Source organism: Parus major, chromosome 11 (genome assembly GCF_001522545.3).
Source record: "Parus major isolate Abel chromosome 11, Parus_major1.1, whole genome shotgun sequence".
Lineage (NCBI taxonomy): Eukaryota > Metazoa > Chordata > Aves > Passeriformes > Paridae > Parus > Parus major.
Genome location: NC_031780.1, coordinates 1,479,888 through 1,498,159, shown reverse-complemented (window position 1 = coordinate 1,498,159; position 18,272 = coordinate 1,479,888). Strand labels below are relative to the sequence as shown.

Here is an 18,272-nt window from a genome sequence, read left to right as displayed (position 1 = left end):
GGCCTTAAAGTGCTTTACAAAAGCAGCTCTTGCTGCCCCTGCTCTGTCTCTGTGGGGCAAGAAGGAGGAGGAGGAGAGAGGGAAGGAGCCCGAGGTCAACAGTGCTGGCCCAGTAGCCAGGAGCTCTCATGGAGCAGCAGCTGAGGGTCCCAGCTGAGCACAGGACAGCTCCTGGGTCCCTCCTGGAAGATGGCAGTGCTCTCCATCCCACCAGGAACATCCTCCAACAGTTAAGATCCCCTCCCTCCTCGCTGGCCTGGCTCCAGAAAGGGGAGCAGGAAAGCTCCAGCCCTTTCCCTGCCCTGCCTGGGGAGCTGAGGGTTCCCTGCATGCTCCTTGCAGGGCTGCAGATCCCAAACTCAACCAGTACTATGAAAATCAAAATAAAACCCAAGCCAGTATTGCTAGAGCAGAGCTGGAGCCAGGTTTTGGATAAAGCTCTGGAATTCTCCAGGCAGGGAGACGCAGAGGGGGCTCTCCCACTCCTGTTCCCTGAAAATCCCGCAGGAAGGCTTTTGGGAATCAGCACTGGGAGCCTCAGGCTCATCTCCCTCCCAACCTCTCCCAGCCCTCCAGAGCCAACTCCACCAGCAGCAGGCAGGGCTGAGGGGAAGGGGCAGGGGGAATGGGTCACCAGGATGCTGTGGAGCACCCTGGATCAACACTGCCCCATTCCCAGGGAGGGATTACAACAGGGAGACACATTCCCTTATTTCTGAGGGGATAAGGAGCTCGGGGCTGGGATCCTGCATGGACAGACATTCCACAGGCAACAAGCACCTGGATCCAATCCAGCTGCTCTTGCCGAGTGCCAGCATGGCACAACGATCCTGCCTGCTCCCTCACAGGCAGACAGCTCTGGTGAGGGAAGAGAAAGGCCCAGAAATATCCCACAATGGCCCAGAAATATCCCTGCACTTCCCCCCACCTCAGAGTCCAACCTGCTGCTCTGGGATCCAGCTCCTGCCTCCTGCCCCATTCCCAATCCACATGTTCATTTGCTTGGGTTGTGTAAAAAATAAACTTTCTTAATAATGTTCCATAAAAATACTCTTGTCCCAGGTGGCAGATATTGCAGTGTGAAGGGGAACAGCTTCTGACCCCGCTCTAGAAAACGTGGAAAAGGCTTCGCGCTGCTTCGTGTAGAAAAACACAAGGATTTGGTATTCCAAGAGCCGGTACAAAACGAGGAAGGGAGGGCTTCCCTGGATGCTGGATGCCATCCTCGAGGGCTCCTCTGAACCACTCTTCAGTCTCATCCCAGGATTCAGGTGAAGGAGACAGCTCCAGCCTCCAGCACAGGGCGGTCAGGACAGCCTGACATCTCTAGAAAAATCCTTGGAGAGTTTAAAAAAAGATGCTCCGTGCTGCCTTCCTCCTTCTCAAAAGGATGTGGCTGACTCCAGTCCCAAATTAGGGTGTTTGGCATCCAATCTATCAGTTTCAGGCACCTATTCTGTTGCAACAGAGAGCAGGGAGGAGTGTGCCAAAAAGCATCTAATAATAAATAGATCTGGACACGGGGATATGCTCCCAACACAGATATGAAATGCCCATCCAAGGATTGATCCCAGCCCAGCGGCGCCAGCTCCTCTCTCCAGAGGTCTCTGATCACTCACTGTGACAGCTGAAGAGGCTCCACCTTTTTAAACAAGGTGGGATTTGTCTGGAGAGCAGCAGGAACAGAGGCAGCTCCGAAGGGCTCCCGGGATGTGCAGAAGGAGCCGGGGCAGGCAGAAGGATCAGCCTCAGTTCTCAGAGAGGGACAGAGCCAGGGCTGCCTGCAACGCTGCCTCCTCGTCGATGTTGTAATCCTGAAAATCAAACAGGGAGCTGAGGAGAGCTGGCACAGCCAGGGCACACTGTGCCCATGGAGCCCTGCCCGCTCCCAGAGCCTCCATCCCCCCGGCACACAGACCCCAGAACGGCACCCCTGCTCTTTGGGGTGTCCCTTGTGCCCACATCCCTCTCCTGCCTGGAATATCCCACCTGGCAGGAGGGATGGAACATGCCCACACAAGCTGGGGCCAAAGGGTGAAGCTTTCTAGCAAGGCCAGGAGTTTTGGCAGAGCTCCAGGTCAGGTTTATCCACCAGAAGTCGGGATATTCCTCTGTAAAAGCCTGGAGGTTCTTTTCCCTGACATCTATCCAACAAAAGCAAGATGGGAACAGAGCCTCCCCTGAGGCCAAGGCTGAGCCATCACAAGTGCCCCCCACACAGGAGGGGTCAGGGACCCCCCACGTGCAGCAACCAGAGCCCCCCCCAAACCCTGGGGCTGGGCTGGTCCCACCCCCTGTTCCCAAAACCTCCAAGAAAAGAGATTTTGTGTTAGAATTCCTCACGGGAAGGGTTTAATGGAAAAAACCCATTTTGTGGAGCACAGGAACAATTCCCTCTGCTCCTGGTGTGTGAGGACAACCTGGTGGGTGTGGGGGGGTCTCGTGGGTGTGCCCAAGGGGATGGGAAGGGCTGGTTTCACCTCCTGGCACGGAGCACAGAGTGGAGGTTCCCCCTTTTTTAGACACTCACCACGAAGGTGTCGTAGGAGAACTTGTGCCTGTGGAGCAGGTGCTGCAGGAAGTTTGCACTCTTGTAGCTGGGATCCCCCCAGGGCATGGCCGAGCACACCGGGCACACCTGTGGGGACATGGACAGGGAATGGTGGCACCTGCACAGGAACCTCCCACAGAGGTCAGTGGTGCCCCTCCTCTGACAGGCTCCAAGCCCTGTCCAGCCTGGCCTCAGACACTTCCAGGGATCCAGGGGCAGCCACAGCTGCTCTGGGAACCTGTGCCTGTTCCCTCACAGGGAACAATTTCTCCCTGATATCCAACCCAAACCACCTCTCTGGCAGTTTTGATCTGCTCCCCCTTGTCCTGTCATTCCAGGCCCTTGCCAATAGCCTCTCTCCACCTTTCCTGGAGGTCCTGGTCTCCCTGAAGCTTCTCTTTTCCAGGCTGAACAATCCCAATTTTCCAGCCTCTCCTCACGGCAGAGCTGCTCCATCCCTCTGCTCAACTTGGTGATCTCCTCTGGAGTTGCTCCAACAGCTCCAGGTCCTTCCTGTGCTGAAGATCCCCAGTTCCCCACCTTGGTGAACCCAGAGGGAACAGGGAGAGGAAATCCAGCACCACCTGGTTTGCAGGAGCAGGGGGATGGAGGCAGCTCATTCCAGGGAGCCTCTACCAAAGCAGAGACAGATCCCCACCTCCCAGAGGGATTTAAACCAGCTGGAACACAGAACCAGAACTCCGTGCTGGTGGCCTGGGATGCTGCAGCAGCTGGGGTGTGGTTGGATTTGCAGAGCTGTCCCACACATCCCAGCATCACTCACCACTTTGTTGGGGTCATTCCTGTGGTTTTCCATGCAGTGCTTGACCAGCTCCTGCTGGTCCAGGTTCCGGGCCCCGCAGTACGGACACACGAACGTGGAGCGATTGGGAATGTTGCTGAAGAGAGCAAGGATGAGCTCAGAGCTGAGGGGAGGTCGGATTGACTCCTTCCAAACTAACACAGCAGAGGTCTGGCACAGCAGGAGCCAGCCCAGCCCCTTCCCACCCCACCTCCCCGCTCTGGTGGATCCTTCGTCCCTCCCCACGCTCCGAAACCCGGAGCAGCAGTGCCAGGAGGGAAAAGGTGCTGCTCTTCCTCCCACAACACACACCTGGATTTTAAGGCATGCAAGGAGGGACAGGTTTCCCTACCCGAGGCACAGGAATACCTGGGAATAGGCTGGGATGTGGGGACAACTGGAACAAACTTGGGGCAGTTGGCCATCTGCTCCTGCACCTTGGCGCAGGACGAGACGTGAGAGCGCATTTTGGCCAGGGTCACCTGGAGAAGGAGGACAAGAAACATTCCTGGAGGTGCAGGAACACCTGCCAGGAGCCAGGATAGAGCTGGCTCTGTTCAGCTGAGGTGGGATTGATCTCTGGTTCCCATGGGATGACCCACAGCAGTGGGAATGCTGCATCCACCCGTCCCTCCCTGCAGGACGGAGATTTGGGGCTGCAGGGATCCCCAGAGGTTCTGTCCCTGTTCCCTGGGAGTGGAGCCCGACCCCCATCTGGCTGTCCCCTCCTGGCAGGGAGCTGTGCAGAGCCAGAAATTCCCCCTGAGCCTCCTTTTCTGCAGGCTGAGCCTCCCCCAGACCCTTCCCCAGCTCTGGACACATTCCAGAGAACGATGGGGACAATGGGGACAATAGGGACAGGCACTTTTACCTTCTTGCTGCAGCCTCTGCAGGGAGCCTTGTAGGACGAGAGCTGCTTCTCCACGCTGGAAGCCTTCTCCACCTTCTTGGGGTCGAAGGGCACACGGCAGAGCGGGCACAGCGGGGAGGGCACCTGCAGGCAGGGCTGCAGGCATTCCCCACAAAACCTGGGGGCACACAGCAGCCCTGAGCACCCCGGGGACAGCAGGAGCCCAGCAGGGCACCCCGCTCCCCGGGACTCCCAACACCCCCAGAGCCAGGGATCGGCGTCCCTGCTGGGAGAACTGGGAGGTTGGGGCAGGTGAGTCCCTGCTGGCACAGACAATTCCACTGCTCCGAGGCTGTGCCATCCTTTCATCCTCACTGCCGGCTATCCAGGCCAGGCAGGAACCTGGATCACCTCATTCCCAGCTCCTTACATCCCCAGGAGCAAAGGAATCCAAGGGCTGAGGAGTCCCAGCAGCCCAGAGGAGGTGAAGGAAAACACCAACAGGCAAAGGAGCCCCGTCCTTAAAATCCGATTTATCCTGATTTATCCTGGCATGCCTGGCCCCAGCTCCAGCCACCAGGACCTGGGAATGAAACTCCCCAAAGCCTCTGCCACTGCAAGGGGAGCAGGGATGGGGAGAGGGGATCATGGAGGGGTCAGGAATCGCCCCCAGCCCCAAACAATCAGGAGCTCCAAACAAAGGCACAGCTCCTCGGGAACGTCCCCAAAATGAGACGGAAAATGGGATCAAGGTGTCCCCGAAATGCTGGGGGGACACGTGAACAAGGACTCGGGGGGTCCTGGGGACAGGAGCCAGGTCTGGGAGCAGAGGGAATGGAAGGGGCGGGATGGGGATCCCGGTGTGGGATGGGATGAGGGTCCCGGTATTTGACTGAGGGCGAGAGGGGGGTCCCGCGACCGAACCATCCCCGGAGCCCGCCGGTGTCACCGGGCAGAGCCCGCAGGGATCCCACGGCCGGCACAGCGCCCAGCCCCGCCTCGCGCCCGTCCCCGGGGCCGCCTCAGCCCGGGGGTCCCCGCCGCCCCCGCCCGGGCCCCGTCTCACGTGTGCCCGCAGCCCGCGATGCCGACGGCGCGGTGGAAAACCTCGAGGCAGATGGGGCAGCTGAACTGCGCCTCCAGCGCCTCGGCCGCGGGCCCGGGCCCGGGGGCGGCGCGGGGGGGCCCGGCCGGGCCCTGCGGCCGCTGCGCCGCCGCCACCAGCAGGCTCCGGAACATGGCGGCGGCGGCCGGCGGGGCGGGTGCGACGTCACCGAGCGGCGCCGCTGCGTCATCGCCGCGCGACGGGAGCGCGCCGGGACACGGAGCGGCCCGCCGGGACCGAGAGGAGCCGAGGGGAGCCGAACGAGGCCGAGCGGGACCCGAGCCCAGCAGGATCCACCGGGACACCACCGGGACCGAGCGGAACTCACCTGGACCCACCGGGATCCACCGGGACCGAGCGGAACTCACCTGCACCCACCGGGATCCACCGGGGCCGAGTGGCGCCACCATGTGCGACAGGGCGGGTGACGGTGGTGGCTGCGGGGCGGACACGGAACCGCCGCGGCGCCGCCGCGCACCGGGAGACAGGTGTGTGAGTCCGGTCCGGCCTCGAACGGACCCCCGGGGCATCCCCCCGGTATTGCCCCGGGCTTCCCCCCGTGCTGCCTCCGGGACATCCCCAGTCGGCACCGGCCCGGTGTCCCCCCGGTGCTGTCCCCGGTATGTCACCAGTGTCCCCCGGGGCTGCCTCTGGTGTCACCCCGGGACCCCCCGGTGCTGCTCCCGCTATTCCTCCAGTGCCGCCTCCGATCCCCCGCTCCCGGTAACATCCCCCCGATGTCTCACCCGGTAACATCCCCCCGATGTCTCACCCGGTAACATCCCCCCGATGTCTCACCCGGTAACATCCCGGGTGTCCCCGCTGCTCCCGGGAGCCGGGGCTGCCCTCCCCCGGCTGGGTGGCGCTCCCGGTGACCGGCCGTGTCCCCGCAGCCACCCCCGGACGTGCATGAAGTGCGGGCAGGGCACGGCCGCGCTCGTCATCCGCGTCGGGGACCCCTTCTGCCGGTGAGGGACCGGGCGGGGACAGCGGGGCTCGGGGACACCGGGAACTGGGGGCTGGGAGCCTCCGGAGGGCGGGGGCTTGGGAGCTTTGGGTCTTGGGGACATCGGGGATTGGGGACGTTTGTTCTCAGGGATGTCGGGTGTCTGGAGCGTTGGGATGTTGGGGCTGGGGACCTTGGATCTCTGGGATTTCAAGGCTTGGGGACACTGAGTCTTGGGGACATCGAGGAGGGGGGACAGTCATGTCTTGGGACGTGGCTCATGGGGATGGCTGGATCTCTGAGGACGTTCTGCGGGACATTGGTCTCGGGGACACCGAGGGGGCTTTGGGTGTGGGGATGTGGGGTCTGGGGGTGTCGGCACAGGCGCCCCATGTCCCTGTGTCCCCCAGCGGCTGCTTCCGCGAGTACTTCGTGCACAAATTCCGCGCCATGCTGGGCAAGAACCGCGTCATCTTCCCGGGAGAGAAGGTACCGGGAGCGGGGACACGGACAGGGGACCCGGGGGTGGCACCAGGGCCTGTGACTGTCCCTGCTGTCCCCACAGGTGCTGCTGGCAGTGTCAGGGGGCCCGGCCTCCTGTGCCATGGTCCGGCAGGTGCAGGAGGTGAGAGTGGGGGTTTGGGGGGTCTTCGGGGGGTGCAGGGCTCGTTCACCCCCTCACCCCACTCCTCACCCCACTGCTCTGCCAGGGGCTCAGCCGGGAGGCGGCCAAGAGGCTCCGCTTCGTCCCTGGCCTCGTCTACATCGAGGGTGAGAGAGCCTGGCTGCTGCTCCGTGTCCCAGCTGCCCATTCCCTACCCCATGTCCAGCTGCTCATTCCCAGCCCATTCCCTGCTCCACTGCCTGTTCCCAGCTCATTGCCTGTTCCCTGCCCCGTTCCCAGCCCACTGTCCATTCTCTACCCCTTTCCCAGCCCTGCTGCCCATTCCTTGCACATTCCCACCTCACTCCCCGCCCCATTACCAAGTCCCAGCACAGTGTCAGGGTGCTGTCCCCAGGAATGGGGCTGGCAGTGTGACAGCAGCCCTGGCACTGTCCCCTGGCCCCAGGAACGGGGCTGGCAGTGTGACAGCAGCCCTGGTGCTGTCCCCTGGCCCCAGGAANGGGCTGGCAGTGTGACAGCAGCCCTGGTGCTGTCCCCTGGCCCCAGGAACGGGGCTGGCAGTGTGACAGCAGCCCTGGTGCTGTCCCCTGGCCTTCCAGAGGGAGCTGTGCGCAGGCAGAGCCCGGAGCAGCGCGAGCAGACCCTGGCCCAGATGGAGACCCTGCTGCAGGCCACTGGCTTCCCCTACCACCTGATCCACCTGGAGGAGGTACTGGGGTGACCTGGGGACAGGTGTCGAGGTGAGGGGACGCATCTGGACAACTTCCCCCGTATCCCTCTGTGCTCCACAGGCGCTGGAGCTGCCCCCATCCATCTTACAGCCGGGGCCGGCGCGCACCAGCGCGTCCAGCCCATCCGGCCCTTCCTACAAGGAGGCCGTGGACAGCTTCATCCAGCAGCAGCGGCAGGACGGGGACACTGGCACCTCTCTGCCCGGTCACAGCTCCCAGGACACGCCAGCAGGACCCCCGGCCACCCCCCGCCTGCCGGACGCTGCCCAAACCCAGGAGCTGCTCCGCAGCTTCGAGGCCGCAGGGACGGCGACCGCGCGGGAGGAGCTGCTGGAGATGCTGCGGTGAGGGACCGACCCCGCCGGTGCCAGCGCCAGGTGGGCAGGGTGGCTCTGATCCGCTGGCACCTCGTCCCCAGGACCCACCTGATCGTGCAGACCGCCCGGGACAGGGGCTACGCCAAGGTGATGATGGGCGAGAGCCTCACACGCGTGGCCATCAAACTCCTCACCAACCTCTCCCTGGGGCGCGGCGCCTTCCTCGCCGTGGACACGGTGAGCTGGGGACGGGCACCCGCACCCAGGGGGTGACACAATGCCGTGGGGGCTTGGCTTGGTGGTGGCACGGTCCCCTGGCAGCCCTGCACCCCCAGGGCTTCACGGACCAGCGCCACGGTGACGTGATGGTGGTGAGACCCATGCGGGATTACACGGCCAAGGAGATCGCCTTCTACAACTTCTTCTTTGGCGTCCCCACCGTCATCGTGCCGCCCCTCTTCACCAAGGTAGGGGGGTGCCGTGGTGGGGAGCCCACGCTCTGTGTCCCCAAGGCAGGGACAGGACCCCGCCAGTCCTGCCCTGCGCTCCCCGTTGGTTCCCACAGCGCCGGGAGAAGCCCAGCATCCACCAGCTGGTGGAGCGCTTCCTGCTGGGGCTGCAGGAGGAGTTCCCCTCCACCATCAGCACCGTGTACCGGTATGGGGGGTCTGTCTGGGGGTGCTGGGGGTCTGGGAGGAGTGGGGTGCACCCACAACCCCTGTGTTGGCTGCAGGACGGGGGAGAAGCTGAGCCCGGAGCCGGCCAAGGCCAGCAGTGAGTCGCAGCGGTGCCTCCTCTGCCTCTGCGGCCTGGACATTGATGGGGGTGAGTGGGGAGAGCACTGGGGGATTTGGGGAGCAGCCGTGCACCCCTCAGTGACCCCCTGGCTCTTACAGAGGAGGAGCTGGCTCTGGAGCCCACGCTGATCTTGGAGGAGCCAGCAGCAGGGTGAGCACATGGGCTGGGGGCATGCCAGGGTTCCACAGCCAGGCACCGCTGAGTGTCCCTGTCCTCGTCCCTGTCCCACAGCGTGGAGAGCAAAGCTGCCTACATCCCCCTGCTGTGCTACAGCTGCCGCCTCACCTTCAAGGAGCTGGTGAGGCTTTGGGGTGCAGGGGGGTGGTTCTCAGGGTGATGGGGGTCCCCAGGCTCACAGCCCCTCTCGTGCAGGGTCCCCTCGACACGCTGCCGCCCTACGTGCGCGCCGAGGGCCAGCGCAGGATCCGCAGGTACCGGGGCTGAGGGAACCCTCCCCACCTGCTCAGCCCCCGAGGCCGTGTCCAGACAGTGCCTGTCCCTTGCAGAGCTGAGATGGAGCAGAACCAGGAGAACCAGGAGTCCAGTAAGAGCTGAAGGGGTTGGGGACAGCGGGGGACACGCTCCCATCCCACTGTGGCACTGCTGGGGCAGGTGTCGCTCCTCAGGGATACCCCAGAGGTTGGTGAGGACTCCTGGCACCCAGGCAGCTGCTTTTATACCCTGTTTCTGTCCCAGCCAAGGACAGGGAGAGCCCCCAGCCCCCGTTTATTGGGGGCTGGGGTGCAGGTCCCCGGTCCCCCCCCCCTCCCTGCCCCAGCTGCCTGTCAGCCAGGGAGGACTCAAGTTTGTTTTATTCGCTATCTGTATAAATAAACCATTTGAATTAATAATAAAAAAAACAAACCGAAGTCACAAATGTCTAAAGTCCAACTGGGGCTGCCACACCCCCTCAAATGTGGGGGGCCACAACCCAGAACCCCCATCCTGAAGCTGGGGTGGGGGGGCTATTGCTTGAGTTCAACCTGGTTCTGGAGCAGGGCTGGGGCCAGCAGGGAGGGGGCACGGGCTGGCTCTTGACCCCTCCCCATCCCCAGCTGGCAGCCAGGGGTGCCCAGTGGGTGGAGGGGGGCCAGCTCCTGTCCCCGTCCCCGGGGAAGGCACAACGTGGTCTGTGCAGGTCGGACGGCTTCAAAGCAACGTAAGAAAAACATCCAGAAAAACATCCTCCCTCCAAGGGAGCGCCCAGAACCCCACATCCCACTGCCTCCCGGGCCGGGATGCGGCCCCAGCTGGGGGGGCTGGTTAAGGCATTGGCGGTGATGTCCCTGTCTGGGGGGGCTGGAGCCCCTTCCCCTTAGTTCTTCTCCCGTGTCCACTTGATCATGGTCTCGGGCGAGCGGTAGAGGAAGATGAGCTTGGCGTAGAGCTCCTCCTCCAGCTCCAGCTCACCCGTCTCCCGCACCAGGAAGATGTCCTGGCACAGCTTCAGGATGCGATCCACGCAGGGCAGCTCCTCGAACATGATGGAGTGGGAGATCTCGCTGAAGAAGCCCCGCACGAACTTGCCGATCACCAGCACGATGGACACGTAGAGCCCCATGATCCTGCAAGGGGTGGGGGCACATCCTGGATCCCTGGATCCCAGCAGCGGCTCCCTCCGGATCCCCCCACGCCCTGGCACCCTCCACGTACCCGTAGCCAGCCAGGAAGCCCAGGCTGGGGGGGCTGACTTTGTCGTTGAAGATGATCATGGGGAGGATGTTGCCCTCCTGGGGTGGGGCGTCCTTCAGCCTCAGCACCCACCACTCCACAAAGTGCTCACCACGGCCAGAGCCCCTGCGCTCCTGCTTCAGCTGCACCTCCACGTCCAGGTAGCTCTCCACGTCATCTGGAGAGGGTGACAGCATCAGCACAGCTGCTGTGCTATTAAGGATGGGGTTTTTTTGTGGGAACTAACGCAGTGGGACTCACGTCCTCACTGTCTGCAGGGGCTGGCAGCACCAGGGCCCAGCACTGGTGTGCTCCCAGTGCTGATGGTTTAGGCAGGGACACACTGGTGTCCTCCCTGTCTCCAGAGAGGTGGAACCCAGTGCTGGTTTTCTCGTGGGGGACACGTTAGGACCTACCTGGCAGCAGCTGCTCGACAGGTTCGGCTTCGAGCCCCGTGGGCGCACGGATGTATTTGGGGAAGAGGTTGGGCAATTCCCTGCAAGAAAGTGGAGTGATGGGGCTGGTTAAAGCATCGCAGTGAGCACAGGGGTCCAGTCAGCCCCTGAGGGGACACTCACACAGGACGGTCCCGGGTGCCATCCAGCAGCTGGGCCAGCTCCAGGCGCTGGCGCGCGCCGGGCTCCAGGTCGGTGTTGTGTTTGCCGTAGGCGTTCTCCACCGTGCCCCCCTTGCTCAGGTCCCTGCAGGCAGGAGAGGCTCGGTGTGGGCAGGGGGATGCAGGCAGGGCTGGCTCCTCCCTGGCCGTGCCCCAGGTACCTCTGGAAGCTCCAGGTGAGGTGCAGGGTGATGGCAGAGGAGCCGTTCTTCAGCTCCTCCCACATCTGCTTGCGGCTGGGGGGGCTGATGCCCCACAGCGAGCCCGAGCTGCCCTCGATGCGGGCGGTCACGATGTCCTCCTCGCCGTAAAGGGTGATGAACTGCATGGCCAGCTGCCACCAGGGGGGACACGGCTCAGCCCCGGCCCTGGGGACTCTGCCAGCCCCTGCCCCGGGCAGCCAGCAGGGATGTTTTGGGGTGGGATTTACCGGCTCATTCTCGAACTCTTTGGTGAGGTCCTCGTAGTCCTGGGAGGTGAAGGGCTGGATGTATTGCTGCTGGGAGCTCGTGCTGAACAGAGGCTGGGGGGGGACAGGGGGACGTCAGCCAGGCAGGGCACCCCGGTGCCCCATCCGGGACCCCCAACACCCACCCACATCCTCACCTCGTACCCCCCCAGCTTGAGGTTGACGGTGACATCGATGGGGTGGTTGATGACGCCCACCACGGAGCGCACCAGGGACATGAAGAGCAGCGGGAACCAGATGATGCCCACGAGGAAGAGGATGATGAGGCCGCCCATGCCGTATTTCACCACCTTCTTCTTCTTCTGCCCCTTGGGCTGGGGGTATTTCTGGGGTGGGGGGGAGACAGGACACGGGGTAGGGTGTGCTCAGGGGGACCCCAACAAACCCCCCAAAAGGAGTTTAGTGGGGGACTCTTCCTGGCACAGGGGCTGTACCTTCTCGGTCTCCCGGCTGCACTTGATGATGAAGATGTTGGCGTAGATGTCCTCCACACACATCCAGTTGGAGAGGGACAGCGTGGTGTCCGTCCACACCCAGTCCATGATGGCCCGCAGCTCCACCAGGAAGGGCACGAGGCGGAACCTGGAGGGACACGGGGTGAGGGCGGTGGTACGGCACCCTCGGGTGCCTGGGGCTCCCTGTGGCCCCGCGCCCTACCCCTGGAAGAGGAAGAGGTTGAGGTGGTTGTATTTCTTGGTGAGGAAGTTGCCCAGGATGCGGGTGGGGTAGCCACAGCGGATCTGGTAGGCCGACAGTCCAAAGTAGATGCATTTCACAAAGTACCACAGCTGGGCCACCGTGTTGTGGCGGAACAACCTGCGGGAAGGACGTGTCACTCTCCAGCCTGGGCCACCACGTGGGCTCGGGGACACCGAGGTGCCACGCCGGGACCCGGCCGTGCCGTGGAATCCTTTGGGACGTACCTTTGGGTGACGGCCGGCAGGATGAAGAACATCCAGATGTGGATGCCGAAGACCAGGATGACCTGGAAGATGAGCTTGCCCAGCACGGTCTTGCGGAGGTAGAGCGCGCGGTCGATGACCATGGTGGTGAACTGGAAGAGCACCATGACCAGGAAAGCCTCCGGCACTTGGTTTTCCGACAGCGAGGAGGTGATGTCAGCGGCCGCCGAGTATTTCTGGGGTGTGGGAGAAGTCAGGATGTGGCCCAGCCTCACCCCGTGGCGGAGGCACGACAGTCAGGGCCCTGTGGGACACCCAGCTCACCCCAAAGGCCCAGAAGCCGAAGATGATGATGATGAAGTCGACCACATCAGCCAGGAACATGTAGGCGTAGACGTCGGTGGCCGCGTGGTTCTGCGTGTCCAGGATGTCCTGGAAGAACTTCCACACTGGCTGGTACACGTTCTGTGCCCTGCAGGGACAGGGGACACAGGGGACACAGGGGACACAGGGGACACAGGGGACACAGGGGACAGGTGACTGGGACCGCACCCCACAGCCCCCGCCCCAACCAGCACCGCCACCACTCACAGGGTGAGGAAGAAGCCCTTGACTCGCAAGCCGAACGCCTTCAGCTTCCTTTGAGCATGGTTCTCTTCTGATGTTTCCTCCTCCTCTTCTTCTTCCTCCTCCTCCTCCTCCTCCTCACCCCCTTGAAGTGAGGCACAGCGTGGGTGACAGCCAGGATCCTGCAGGGCCACCCTGGGGGTGCCAGCCTTGTTCCTCACCGTGACATGAGGGTTGGGAACTGGTGCTCACCTTCCCCTGGAACTGTCTCCGTTGTCTTCCTCCTCCTCCTGAAGCGGAGCTGTGTGGCCCTGGTTCCCTCCTCCTGCTCCATGGACTCACCCTCCAGCCCCAGCTCCGGCTCCGGCCCCGTGACTGCTCCCAGTGCTCCCGGCTGGGCTGGAGCCTCCGGCCCCTCCACAGCCACCACCAGTGGTGGGGACACAGCTTCCTCCGGCTTCTCCTCCCCTTCCTTGGTCTCCTGATGCTCCTCCGTTGTCCTCTCCTGGTCCCACAGCCCAAAAGACTGCGGAGGGACGTGGTCAGGGGTCCTGCTGCCCCCCCCAGCCCCACACACCTCTGTCCCCATGCTGCAGCATCAACTCCTACCAGCACTGGGAAACCACGGCAGAGCCACCCAGCACCCACTGGGTTCTCCCCAGAGCTCCCAGGAGCAGCTCCAGCTCCCCCCAAACGCCCACCCACAGCCCAGGGCTCACCAGCAGCCGGGAACGATGGAAGAAGAGGGCCAGGAGCTGCAGGAGGTCATACTTGATGTAATGGGTGGACTTCTCCAAGCCCACGATGCGAGGTGGGAAGAAGGGCTTGCCCTCGTAGCGCAGCAGCGTGATGTAGCCATTCCAGGGGAAGAACCCAAACTGGAAGAGGTATTTCACCACCACCATCACCTGTGGGGACACTGGGGTCAGTGGGTGGCAGCAGGGGCCGGGTGGCACCGTCCCTTCACTGTCACCCCCTGCCCACCTCGGTGAAGACAATGGCAGTCATCCAGAAGCGCTTGGTGGGCCGGGGGATGGAAAGCATGGCCCAGAGGAAGATGAGGACGGGCAGGAAGAGGGAGATGATGGAGCCGGTGACCATGTTGTTGAGGATGATGACAAAGTAACAGAAGAGCTCGGAGTGGGCGGTCACACAGCGGTACCCGGCCAGCAGCAGCTTCAGGAACCGGTTGTGGGATTGGTAGAAGCGCTCCGACGCCTCCAGCTCGTAGACACACAACCTCCTGCGGGATGCAGGGCTGGGGTGAGCCCCCCCTGCCACCCCCAGCCCTCTGTCCCCACGCCCCGCTGTCCCCACGTCCACCTGCTCTTGAGGAGCTCACTGGCAGTCCGCCTGCGCTGCGGTGGCGGGGCCAGGAACTGCTGAGCCTCAGCCACGTCCTCCTGGGACCCCAGGTTTGTCACCTGCTCCTGGCTGCTGGAAGAAGGGGTGGCTCTTAGGGGTGACACGGACAGGGGTGAGCCCCCCTGCCCGCCTGCCCCACCCGTGGCACTGCCAGCAGCCCCCTCGGGGGGATCTATGCACCTGCCTGGAAGTGCCGCTTTGGGAATTGGACAGGTTCGGCTCCTGCGGGACCTCCTCCGGCGGCAGCTCGTACAGCTCATCCGGGAACCGGTGGTTTATCTCCTCTCCCTGTGGCGGGCAGGACGTCAGTGCCACCGTGGGATGCCACCCCCGTGCCCCGCTGTCCCCCCGGGCTCACCCTGGCCAGCCGCTGAGCCATGATGCTCCTCTCGAGGCACAGGATGCGGGACATGTCCGTGTGCTCCCGGGTGCACGTGTCCAGCCACTGGGTCAGCCCGTCCACCAGGGCCTGGCACAGCAGCCACAGGAACCTCAGCGTGTTCAGCGCCCGCTGCAAGGCGTTGCTCCGCTCTGCCGGGGCAGAAAGAGAGTGGGGTGGTGCCCACTCTGCCCCCCCAGCACTGCAGTCCTGCTGCCCACCTACCAGAACTTTCCATGCTCTCTTCCTCCCGGCCTTCAGCCCCCTCAGCAGCCTCCACCTCTCTCCTTGCGTCATCCCCTGCAAGGGTCAGACCCCAGGGAAGGATAAATGTCATTTCTGGGGCTCTGCCGTCCACCACCCCATCCACCTTAAAAACCAGGGTGGGCACCAAAGGAGCTGCACAGCTCATGCCCAACCCCAGTGTAGCCACCAGAGGCTCCTCACGCACTGGGAGCGCCCTGCCAGGGCACACGGTGGGCACCAGGCAGGGCTGTGTCCCCTGCTGTCCCCCCCCAGCCCTATTTTGGGGTGTCACACCCACCTGCAGAGCTCTGGGTGCTGGGTGGCTGTGGCTGCTCGGTCTGCTCCTGCTGCTGCAGCACCGTCCTGGTGTTGGTCACCCAGGCCTGGTAGGCGAGCTGGAGGGGGACAGGGGCCATCAGCACACCCTGGGGACACTGCCAGCCCTCTGGCTGCCCTGCAGAGCCCCACTCACCTGGAAGGCGCTCGGCCTCTCTGGCCGCCGTGGCTCCTCCTGCACCTCCTCCTCCTCCTCGCTGTCCGACTCGAAGAGGAAGTATTCCCCGGAATGCAGCACTGCCAGGAGGGCACAGGGCGTCACAGCACAGCCAGGGTACAGTGTCACAGCCCAGGCTGGCCCTGCTGTCATCTCCCAGGGCTCTGCCTGGCACCGAGGACACCCACGGGGAGCCAACAATTCAACTGCTGCGTCCCTCCAGCGCCGTGACTGACATCAGTGACCCTAAACCCAGCCTGGCACCCCCAGTCCAGCACCCCATTAGTACTGGGGAGCAGAGAAGCCGTGTTAGTGCCCTGTGGCTGAGCCTGGGGACAGGGGACATGCAGGGTGTCACCAGCGGGGGTTAGTGGTCCCGGCGGGGGGACCTCTCCGAGGGGCTGTGCCCTGTTAGGCCCCCATGGCGGGGCTGTACCTGCGGCGTGGTCTGACCATGACCGCCACCACCGCTCCCTGTGCCGGGCCGGGTCTGCTGGGCTGCCGGGCGCTGTGGGACGGCAGGCGGGGCTGAGAACGGCCGTGCCCAGGGTGCCCACCCCGCCCGGGGGGGTTCAGGGTGGGAGGGGGCACCACAGTGCTCCACGGGGCTCCACCAGGATGGGTGCTGGCAGCGGGTCACAGCGCCACCCGTGTGTCCGGAGACGGGTTGGGGACACTTGAGGGACACCCGGGCTCTCACCTGATCTGGCCCCTTCCTGCCCCGGGTCGGTGCTGCCGGGCTGAAGCTCCTGGTGGTATTTCTGCTGCTTGGCTCGGATCCGCTCCATCCTGGAGGCAGAGGATGCTGCAGAGCCTGCTCCCCGTACACAGGGGTGCCCCAAGGTGCAGGGACAGGGGTCCAGTGTCTCCCCAAACCCACTCACTGCCTCTTCAGCTGGTCCAGCGACTTCTTCTCGGCTAGCCGGTGCGAGCGCAGGCTCTTCAGGATGCTGGCCTTGAACAGCGCCACACCCCTGGGGGACAGGGTCTTCTCGGCTAGCCGGTGCGAGCGCAGGCTCTTCAGGATGCTGGCCTTGAACAGCGCCACACCCCTGGGGGACAGGGACAGGGGAGGGTCAGGGGGGCCCCCAGCTCCAAAGGGACCCTCCAGAACACCAATCCCACCTGGAAGCCTGCAGGGCAGAGGCTTGGAGGTTCCACATGACGTGCAAGTAGTAGGAGCTGAGGAAGATGCGGCGCTGGAGCAGGAGGAAGAAGAAGCAGATGCTGTCCCAGATGATGCCAGCCTCCTCCACGGGCAGCGTGCAGTCACGGTCCTTGGGCATCGCCTTGGCTGGCAGGCAGAGGTGCAGGCGGGTCAGGCAGCAGCCCAAAGCTGCAGCCCCAAGCCCCGCAGATCACCCCCAGAGCAGCAACTCACGGTTGTAGTAGCCCTTGACGGTGCAGACGAGGCTGAAGAGCTGGATCACCCAGCAGAAGTTGCTCTGCATCTGCTGCACGAAGACGCAGGACAGGAGCTGCGGGCAGAGAGGGCACACACGGCCTCGTCACCACCCAGGGGACACCCAGGGCGGCCGGAGGAGAAGCACGTGGATCACAGCGCACCGACAGCATGTTTTTGGAGACGATGACGGTGATGTTGTAGAGGATGAGGCAGTCCCAGAGCACGAGGCGGGCGCGGGCCGGCTTGCGCAGCATGGCGGTGCCCGAGAGCAGCAGGTAGAAGCAGGCCAGCACGTAGCCCAGGCCGAACAGGCTGATGCGGTTGGCGCCGGTGATGAAAACCACCACGAGGACGACCCAGAAGAGGTAGTGGAACACCACCACCTTCACCATGTCCAGGTAGGACCTGCGGATGGGGCGGTCAGAGCAGGGGCCTTGTCCCTTCCCAGCATGGTCAGTCCCCCCACCAGCCCTATCATGGGGGACAAAGGGCTTTGTCCCGCTTTATGGCACTGAGGGTCCAGCACCATCACCAGGGGTGTCCTGGACCACCCCATCTCCTTCCACAAGAGCCTCAGGGTGTTCCTGCTCCAGCCATCAGGGGGGTCATGTCCAAAGAGTTCCAATCCCATTCTAGAGGATCCCAGCCCAGCAGGTCCCACTGCCTTCTGAAGGTCCCATCCTATCCATACCTCAAGGGCTCCCATCCCAGGGGATCTGCCATCCAAGGGTGGCATCTCATCTTCCCCCCAACCCCAAAAAGTTCCATCCCAGGGCCCACCTTGTCCACACCCCAAAGTTTGCCATCCCGAGGTTGGAATTCCAAGGGTGAGATTCCATCCTGTCCATCCCCCCAGGGACCCCATCCCAGAGGAGTGCCCCATTCACTGCCCACAGGGGATCCCATTCCCGTGGCCCCAGGTCGGGGTGCTGTGCCAGGGGCACCCACTTGCAGTAGATGAAGTTTGGGGTGGGGTTGTAGTGGTCCTGCTCCCGGTCCAGCCGGTCTGAGTTGTCCCCGGCCGCCTGCAGCCACAGCTCGGAGCGCTCGGCCTCGAAGACGCGCCACTGCTGGGCCGCGCAGAGCAGCAGCATGAAGTCATCTGAGGGAACACGGCTCAGCCCGGGCCACAGCGCTCCCCAAAACCCTGGTACCCCCCAAACCCTTCCCTGAGGCCTTGGGGCACCCCAGGCCACTCCTGCCCAAGGTGGGGAGCTCATTAATTCCCTCCAGGCCTTTGCCAGGTCCCACCTCCTCTTTAACCAAGTGTGCCTCTCTCCAGGCCCCTCCTTTTCCCAAAAGAGGGTGAGAAAACCATCAAGTTCCCCCACAAAGGGGTGGGGTTTGCCATGACTCCTTCTCCAACAGGGTGAGTATGATCTAAACTCTGCCTCCAATGGAGTGGGGCTCTTAAAGCTCCTCCACCCCTCCTTC

The 18,272-nt window shown here is 63.5% G+C and overlaps 3 protein-coding genes across 4 annotated transcripts in view; 1 reads left to right on the top strand and 2 right to left on the bottom strand.

Moving 5' to 3' along the window:
* Nucleotides 1-1,002: 1,002 nt before the first annotated feature.
* Nucleotides 1,003-5,450, bottom strand: RNF166 (ring finger protein 166). 2 transcript variants are annotated; one of them, XM_015639507.2, is made up of 6 exons: nt 5,270-5,450; nt 4,225-4,381; nt 3,723-3,835; nt 3,336-3,450; nt 2,531-2,638; nt 1,003-1,814 (listed from the first exon to the last, which is right to left on the bottom strand). In XM_015639507.2, exons 1-6 carry the CDS (start codon nt 5,440-5,442, stop codon nt 1,749-1,751), a joined length of 732 nt encoding a protein of 243 aa, XP_015494993.1. In that variant the 5' UTR covers nt 5,443-5,450; the 3' UTR covers nt 1,003-1,748. The 2 variants fall into 2 exon arrangements, with proteins under 2 accessions (XP_015494993.1, XP_015494992.1); XM_015639506.3 differs by lacking the exon at nt 5,270-5,450 and having other exon boundaries at nt 4,225-5,207.
* A 52-nt stretch (nt 5,451-5,502) lies between these two features.
* Nucleotides 5,503-9,400, top strand: CTU2 (cytosolic thiouridylase subunit 2). The gene is made up of 15 exons (XM_015640226.2): nt 5,503-5,796; nt 6,202-6,276; nt 6,665-6,743; nt 6,820-6,879; nt 6,965-7,025; nt 7,479-7,588; nt 7,671-7,954; nt 8,029-8,164; nt 8,263-8,394; nt 8,493-8,584; nt 8,661-8,752; nt 8,824-8,875; nt 8,957-9,023; nt 9,098-9,156; nt 9,232-9,400. The coding sequence occupies exons 1-15, from the start codon at nt 5,717-5,719 to the stop codon at nt 9,278-9,280; spliced, it is 1,428 nt and encodes a 475-aa protein (XP_015495712.1). The 5' UTR covers nt 5,503-5,716; the 3' UTR covers nt 9,281-9,400.
* Nucleotides 9,401-9,519: 119 nt separating this feature from the next.
* PIEZO1 (piezo type mechanosensitive ion channel component 1) overlaps nt 9,520-18,272 on the bottom strand; it is a 22,821-nt gene continuing 14,068 nt past the window's right edge. The window contains exons 24-51 of the mRNA XM_015640227.2: nt 17,787-17,940; nt 17,000-17,243; nt 16,815-16,911; nt 16,559-16,727; nt 16,318-16,407; nt 16,134-16,222; nt 15,870-15,941; nt 15,413-15,513; nt 15,239-15,335; nt 14,920-14,994; nt 14,674-14,846; nt 14,500-14,603; nt 14,274-14,384; nt 13,935-14,193; nt 13,670-13,858; nt 13,203-13,476; nt 12,975-13,095; nt 12,708-12,855; nt 12,405-12,619; nt 12,139-12,297; nt 11,916-12,063; nt 11,619-11,807; nt 11,443-11,535; nt 11,174-11,346; nt 10,975-11,097; nt 10,813-10,892; nt 10,379-10,574; nt 9,520-10,290 (exon numbers count right to left, since the gene is read on the bottom strand). Of these exons, the coding sequence (XP_015495713.1) occupies nt 10,041-10,290; nt 10,379-10,574; nt 10,813-10,892; nt 10,975-11,097; nt 11,174-11,346; nt 11,443-11,535; nt 11,619-11,807; nt 11,916-12,063; nt 12,139-12,297; nt 12,405-12,619; nt 12,708-12,855; nt 12,975-13,095; nt 13,203-13,476; nt 13,670-13,858; nt 13,935-14,193; nt 14,274-14,384; nt 14,500-14,603; nt 14,674-14,846; nt 14,920-14,994; nt 15,239-15,335; nt 15,413-15,513; nt 15,870-15,941; nt 16,134-16,222; nt 16,318-16,407; nt 16,559-16,727; nt 16,815-16,911; nt 17,000-17,243; nt 17,787-17,940 (4,193 nt within the window). The 3' untranslated portion in view covers nt 9,520-10,040. The remainder of the gene's footprint in view (nt 10,291-10,378; nt 10,575-10,812; nt 10,893-10,974; nt 11,098-11,173; nt 11,347-11,442; nt 11,536-11,618; nt 11,808-11,915; nt 12,064-12,138; nt 12,298-12,404; nt 12,620-12,707; nt 12,856-12,974; nt 13,096-13,202; nt 13,477-13,669; nt 13,859-13,934; nt 14,194-14,273; nt 14,385-14,499; nt 14,604-14,673; nt 14,847-14,919; nt 14,995-15,238; nt 15,336-15,412; nt 15,514-15,869; nt 15,942-16,133; nt 16,223-16,317; nt 16,408-16,558; nt 16,728-16,814; nt 16,912-16,999; nt 17,244-17,786; nt 17,941-18,272) is intronic.